The 7,709-nt window shown below is 42.9% G+C and overlaps 1 protein-coding gene across 1 annotated transcript; it reads right to left on the reverse strand.

The window, feature by feature from the left end:
• Window positions 1-242: 242 nt before the first annotated feature.
• Window positions 243-5,341, reverse strand: LOC143124715 (serotriflin-like). Its single transcript, XM_076286426.1, has 8 exons — window positions 5,287-5,341; window positions 5,103-5,201; window positions 3,992-4,110; window positions 3,352-3,442; window positions 2,380-2,522; window positions 1,527-1,621; window positions 1,230-1,315; window positions 243-370 (listed from the first exon to the last, which is right to left on the reverse strand). The coding sequence occupies exons 1-8, from the start codon at window positions 5,339-5,341 to the stop codon at window positions 243-245; spliced, it is 816 nt and encodes a 271-aa protein (XP_076142541.1).
• Between the last annotated feature and the right edge of the window lie 2,368 nt (window positions 5,342-7,709).

A 7,709-nucleotide genomic window follows, 5' to 3' on the forward strand; every position in this document is an offset into this window, starting at 1 on the left:
ACACAAGATCAGTCTTTCAGATGTTTGTGGGTATTACCCACAATATATTATTGTATTATATTGTATATATTACAATATAATTGGTTTTATCTGACCCAGCTGACCATTAAAATCACTGTAAGAATGTTTACTTTGAAAATGAAGACACCAGCAAACATGATGCTCAGGTGATCAGCTTTTTATTTTTCTAATTGGACAAGCATGTAGTGGCTTCGGGTTGACTGGCAGTCGGGGATGCAGGCTCAAACAATCTGATTGGTGCATATGCAAGACGCGGGGCACCAGGAAGCCACAGAGTCATGGTCGCAACCCCACTGTTGTTTCAGCTTTGGGCAGTTGCTCTCCTGGTCCACGTACGGACAGGGGTTGGCTACAGGTGGGAGAGAGGGAGACAGAAGATGTGTCAGAAGAGTGGAGAGAAAGGCAGGCATAGATATTAGAAAGCTAGATACCGCATTGACTGTCGAGTTCTATTAGGTGGCATCGTAAACGCGGCCGCCATATTGGTGGGGGCAGCACGTTTACTGTCTATGGGGGGGGGAGTGACAGCAAAACTTGCCGCCATCATAGATTTGATTTTCAGTTAGAGTCACGTGTTTCTCTATTGGCCTCCAGTTATTGTTGCCCCCACCAAGATGGCGACGTTATTTACGTACATTCGGGAGCCCAATGTGGTATCTAGCTTTCTAATATCTATGAAGGCAGGAGGGAGATTACGGACCCTAATTGAAATGGCAGGCAACAAAGTTTAAAGTCTACAGTTGATTTAATAAAGAGGCTAAATCTATTTGCCAATTTAATACCACAAGTAAGATCATAAGCACAAACATTGGTGGATCAGTTCAACGCTCCCACATGACCGCTTTAGTTCATGCACGAGACACGCTCACTGAGTAACTTTGCCAGTCATCAGTTAGGGGCATAGCACATCAGTTATAATGGGCACAGTGAGCTGCAGTGACTAAAGGATAGAAAGAAAACAAAGAAAGGAGAGAAAGACAAGATCAAAAGTGAGCATGAGAAATGGCTGTGATGAAGAATGAGACGCATCATAAAAAAAAGGAAGAGCAGAAAAGGTACAGCATGAGAAAACAATACAGAGTGAGTGTGTGTGTGAAAGACAGCGGGAGAGAGAACAGCAGACAGGGGCAGATGAGACATGTCTGAGGGGGAAGATGAGGCTGTTTCAAGAATAGTCAAGATTCATGTTTCTCTACACTGAGACTTACTGCACAGCTTGTCCTCACAGGCATTTGGGCAGTCCCCACAGGAAGGGCCAGACTTGTAGGGCATGGTCTGCTGAGAGCTCATCCTACTACGGGCCAACATAAAGAATGGGATTCAGTTAATACATGGAAAGCAATGGGGAATTCATATGGATGTACAAATAGATTCAGGGTAAAACATGGATATGAAGTTGTTTTTTACATGTTCTTCTGATCTGACATAACATGCGTTTCAAATACAAAACAATGATACCAATGAGGTGTGCAATCATGGTGGGCAGTGCGGTGAGCCGTACTCACGGTGGGCAGTACTGGCAGACGTAGAAGTACTTGAATCTGGAGTTTGGGCAGTAAGCCATGGCACAGCCTAGCTGGTCTGACCTGTACGACACAACCTGAGTGGTGAGAAGGAGAGAGGGGAACACTGGAAGTGAGGTGTTGCCGTGGCGATGGTGGCCATGCCGTCTTCGAGGATGGATTGATCGATCCTCAGAGACGGATAGCAAAAGTAGTGGTGACGTATGTCAATGAGGCTAGAAGTTTACCTTCCTGTCTGAGAAGTTACGTAATGGAGAGTGTGTATGGGCCAATCCCAAAGTAAGCCCTGAGGATTAAGGAGTAAAGACAGACTTATTTGATCTCAGGTGCTACAGTAAGTGAGTGAGTGTGTGAGGCCACATGGGCTCAGATAGGTATAAATGGGTTTGGGACAGCACTTCACAAGATCACATGTTACCTTGGTGACGTTACATAACAAAGATGCTGCTGATACTTGCCGGGTGGGGAATTTAAATTTTAAGTTTGTAGCTTTTCACATTGCCAAGGCATAGGAGATGCCTGCCTGATTTCACACTCTTAAACTCTTGTTTTACAAGCTGGTCGTGTGTCGTGCTGTTGTTTACCTTTGTGATTTCTGAATTTCCCTACGGTCTCTGTGGTAGACGTCACAACGCTTTGAACTGGGGGGTAATTCCCTTTGGTGAAGTCTGCACTGATGCAGACCCACAGAAAGGGCTCGGTAAGTGTATACTCAAACCCTCAAGCCCTTTGAAATCCGACATTGGGACAGCCCTAAGCCCTGAATTTCATGAGAACGCGCAGCAAAGTCTGAGTGCGAGTCCAGACTGGGGGGATTGGGCCCATGTGCGTGTACCTGGGTGTAATGTCCCACGATGCCACCGTTGATGGATCCAACACTGTACTTAAAGTCATTCACCTCATCGTACCAGGACCAGATAGCATTACTCCAGGAGTTCCTATAGCTGGCCATGTACAGGTTCTCACAACAACCACTGGCTGTAAGCAGAGAGACAGAATGGAGAGGACTCTTGAGGGAGAAGGAAAAGGACAAATGACAGACGGAGCTCAAAATCATGAGGATAAAGTGGCCCATCAACAGGCTTAGCACCAAACAATTTCCATGATGACAAATAGACTCCACTTGGAATTTTACTACATAGATAGTTCAGATTGGCTTTAAAGGGCTGGATCACTCCTGAGAAAGCCAGGATAGAGATGTCCCCATTCTTCCATTCCCAGAGTGTCGTTACAGTGTGCAGACAAATGTTGACTTCAAGGGTATTTTTCTTGTGACGATTGATTCAATTGTGAGTCACAACTTCACGCATGAAAGTGCTTGATATTGAGTGCTGAAAATAAGCATGTTGGCATTGTAGCTGGACAGTGTCCTGGGAAGTCCTTGAAATCTGCGTGAATGATTTCTGTTGATAGCCCTGCGCTAAATGGTGATGTGTTGGAGGAGAATGGGGGGAAAGAAGTGGGAAGCTTAGCCATGCTGAAGTGTAATGTGGTAGAGCTAAGGAGGGTTCAAATCTTCCAAAAACAGAAGGGCCTGTTATGGCTGTCAATCTTTTCCAGGGCTTCTCCCAAACTTTGTTTAGACAATCATAGATCTATATGTTTGAGAACAAAAATGTTTACTTGTGTGAATATGACTAGCACGTGTATGTGTCTGTATATGCATGTGCCTACTGTAAGAGTGTGCACAGAAAAAAAAAAAAGTCAACGTAAACAAAAACTTAACACAAGTATGTAAATTAACTTAAAAACAATGAAACAAGGCAACTTAAATGTCATGTTGAGTGATTAGTGCGCGTGTCCATACTGCTGATCTGTCTCTCGCTGGGTTCGCTGTGTGTCATGGAGCAAGTGTCAGCCCACCTCTGTGCGTTGGCAGCAGCCTCATTGTTCCACCTCTGTGACAGACACACTTAAGACTTTCTACCATCTTCCTAAAATGGCTTGTCAGTCTGATGGTACTAATCAAGAACCAAACAGGTGGGGATAGCAATTGGAGTGAAAGCCTAGGGCAAAAAAAAAAAAAAAAAAAAAAGTAGCACACACACACAATTGAGCTAATTTGCCTTATTCACCCAGAACGAGGCTACAGGGTACACTTGCCATTACACCTCAGATGGTGGTGGCAATGCACTTTTTGCTAATTGCCAAAAAAAAAAAAAATAGCTCACCGAAAAAGGGTTCGCTGGCCTGTTCTTTTTCAGTGCGTTGTTTTGGCAGTTTGCAAACGGAGTGCATTGCCACCACCATCTGCTGGACTGAGGTGTAATGGCAAGCCTCGTTCTGGCCACCGGATGAATAAGGCGATTTTGTTTCAGCATACGCTCTGCAAATGCTACACTTCTGCTGTGGGTCCAGTGGACTGGCAATTACTTCGAGTCATTTATTTATCCAACCTCACTGGTTTAAAAAGACAGAAAAACTACAGGCTGATGCAATAGTTGTACCATCTTAAGCATGTTGCTTGCAGTGGGGCTCACTCCTCTCCTCAGCGTGTTGTGTTCGTTGACGATCTCGGCGGCGATTGAAAACGAGCTAACCATGGAGAGCTCGTACTCTTCTGCATCTAGTCAGTCACACACACACACACACACAATCATACCAAATCACCTGGGGCGTCAACCCAAACAGCCTCACAAAGAATTTGTTTGAGCCATGTTAGCAACTTCCCCACTAGAATTTGATGGCCTTACCAGTTACTCCACCTGTGGCAGATGACGTTGTCAAGTTTTGGAGAATTGGAGCTACTGTTACCATATAATCTCCACTTAACCCATCTTAGTAGTTCATAAATTAAATGAATTTCAGTGGGGTGGTGGGGTTGCATGTGGAATGGTATAGGGAGATATCTAGGCTATATCTATATATACACCCACACACACAATGTACACACTGCATGTAAAAATGATTAAGTCACAATGAGTCAATGTCCTTACCAGCATTTCCAGTTTGGGCAGTCGTTGTCTGGTTTTGAGGATTTGGCATTGCAGTTACCACATCTTCACTTAGCCCATCTTTTAGTTCACAAAATGAAAGTGGGGTGGTTGTATGTGACATATATTCATGCAAATAGCCCGTTATAGTAACCAAATGCTTGTGGGTTTGAGAAAGAATACTTTTAGATACTTTCTATGTGATCTCAATGGAAATGCAAAATTTGTTTGCACCTCCAACAGCATGGCATACCTGGTTACCACCCCAAAACACCTGTAGGTTTGTGTGAAAGAAGTCCTTACCAGCATTTTCAGTTTGGGCAATGGTTGTCTGGTTTTGGGAATATGGTTGGGATGAGAACAGCATCTTCACTTGCACCATCTTTTGGTTTACACAAAAATAAATCATACTGACAGAAACCTAGACAAAAAAAAAACAAACCTCTTCAACAGTAACTTCAGTTTGTGCTGCAGCAGTCTGATTCTGGAGATTAGGTGTTGGAGTGGTTGATTGAACATCTTCACTGGGAACACCTTGGGATTCCATTCAAGTTTAGACATTTGAGTTCAACACAATCAACATGTAAGAATATAGGAGTAGGCCCCTACTACAGAAATAACTCACCATTAGCTCCAGTATGGGTCTGGTTGTTGGGGTTTGGTGTTGTAACATCAACCTCATGGCCAACTTTGTTCATGACCTCCCTCTTTGGAAGACAGAAGACTGCTCAGATGAGCAGAAGAAATTATGACTTAAACCAGGATTTTAAAAGACACAATACAACTGCCAAAAGATTAATACTGCTCACCATAACTGGCACTAGCAATGAGAAGCCACACAGACACTTTTGCCAGTACTGCCATGTTAGATCACTAAACAACAATGGAAAGGGGGATTTCAAGCAGTCATTATTATGGAGGCTTATAAAGGCATGATGCCTCATTCTCAATTCAGTGATAATTAGATGAGTCCCAGGTGTGCATGGTTTAGTGATGCACGCCAATGTCCACTGATTCCCCCACCTGTTAGATTTTGAGCACCACTGCAAAATCTTCTCATGATCAGTAATATCACAACATTTACTTGCACAGTGTAAAACGAATGTAAAAGCACAACAACCAATGTCATCTTGAAATTGTTTTGTGAATGGTTAAGTTAAAGGAGAATTCCGGTGTGATTTTGACCTAAAGTGTTTTGAAACATGATACTGAGTGTGAACGTATGTCTCATAGCCCATCTCGGCTTGTCCCCTGCACTCCGAAATCTGGCGCTAGTTAGCCGATGCTAAAAATAATTCCGTGGAAATGCATGGATTCCAGTTGCTGCTACTGGAAGAAACTGTAATCCATGCATTTCCAAAGAATTATTTTTGGAATCTGATCCCTTATCATACCTGTTCATTCTTACTCGTCGCTCGACTTATCGTGACTAAATTCAAGATGGCTGCAAACGCTAAACTTCGTGAAGATACTGTCTGTATAAATCGTCTTGTAAGTAAACTACCAGTGCTTTTTCAAAGTTCTCAATGTCTCGTTTTAAATGTCAGGGCCCTCGGAAGTCTACCAATGAAGTGTGGAGATACATTGAGCCTCGTAAATAGTGTAAAACAGTCATTTATTTGCATGGCTATGCCGATGCCGAGGCACCACCATTGACCGCCTTGTTGGTAGCATCGGCTAACTAGCACCAGATTTCGGAGTGCAGGGGACAAGCCGAGATGGGCTATGAGACATACGTTCACACTCGGTATCATGTTTCAAAACACTTTAGGTCAAAATCACACCGGAATTCTCCTTTAATCATCAAATTAGTGCATCAAATACATAGTCTTGCCAACCCATAGAGCCCCATTGTGGAGCCGGAAATTTTGAGTACACCAAAGTATGCGTCCCCAACTGCCGGATGCTAACTTGCCTATGTTGGGCAATTTGCATAATTGACATAACTAGATGTACCGCATAGCGGTACAAAATATGACCGCCGCTTAGTCCTGTATATCCGTTCTGCGAAAATAAATCACACTAATCAATTTGTCTCCATCTTCTACTCCATCCCACACTCTTGAAACTTTTGTGTATGCTTGATTGGCATGCCTGTGTGTGTGTGTGTGTGTGCGGCTGCACAGAAAGTCACAAGTAGGGCAGTTCATCACAGTTCATCCATTGCAACTGGATTGATGAAAGATCACTTACACCTAGGCTACATTGTATTTGGGAAGGTAGCATAATGTTTTATTTTATTTATTTATTTATTAATAAACATAACCCTCTCTGTCAGTTCCATGCAGTTTTCAACAGATATCAAGAAGAAAGGTCTTGCCATGGATTTTTTGTGAATGTTTCTTCTTCTTCGTAAGATTTTAGTCATCTTTAGTTCATATAATACTTTATTGTCAATGCACAAATTAAATACCAGTAGTCTGAAACGTAATGCAGTTTTACATCTAACCATGGTGAAAAATAACTGACATGTCCAAAAGGGCCTTCATGAAATGCGTCGGCTAGACTGTTCATACACATTTTAACGGGCCAAGTTGAAGAGCTGTTGTCCGTTATTGTTCGTGCAAATATAGGCTGATTCATGTTCCCTTTCATTTTTGCAACTGTGAGGTCCATGGCTAGTCTGGCTTTCACCAGACCAGACCAAGCTCAATCTTTTCAGAAATCGAAAAAGAAATTGCCGGCAGATCAGGCTAGTCCATGGTAGGCGCCCGATATTGTTTAATTTTCCGATTGAGATATCCACGCTCTGGCTATTCTAAATGCAAAAATGCATAGAGGGAGTTATGACAAAACCGTGACTGTTAACAAACTAGATCCTAATAGAACGCTGTTAGCTTTCCTAAGCTACATAAGGTATAAGCTAGGCCTATTTACAACATAAATTGTCAATAGGCTATGCTGGCAACACAAATAAAATCTCCTTTGGAAACCAATGGCTTACAGTATCAAGCGGACTTAAGCTGCCACATCGTGGCGAAAAGTTGTAATACATTTCACGCAGCTCCGTGAATCACGGAAAGCGCGAATGAAGTGGCCACTTCTAAATGGGACCCACTGCACGTCTGTGGCTAAAGCAGCCATAATGAAAGCCATAATGAAAGTGTCATTGTTTAGATACTTCACACACACATGCTTTTTAATCTCACAAATTACAACTACCAAACTGGAATCAAAGCACATCGATTCCCCTCTCACACCCTGCACGCACTTCAAACAAATAAACAGGCGT

The sequence above is a fragment of the Alosa pseudoharengus genome, unplaced genomic scaffold (genome assembly GCF_046254945.1).
Source record: "Alosa pseudoharengus isolate Yale_2024_CS ecotype anadromous, Long Island Sound unplaced genomic scaffold, YU_APseudo_1.1 YU_APseudo_1.1_scf_15, whole genome shotgun sequence".
Lineage (NCBI taxonomy): Eukaryota > Metazoa > Chordata > Actinopteri > Clupeiformes > Clupeidae > Alosa > Alosa pseudoharengus.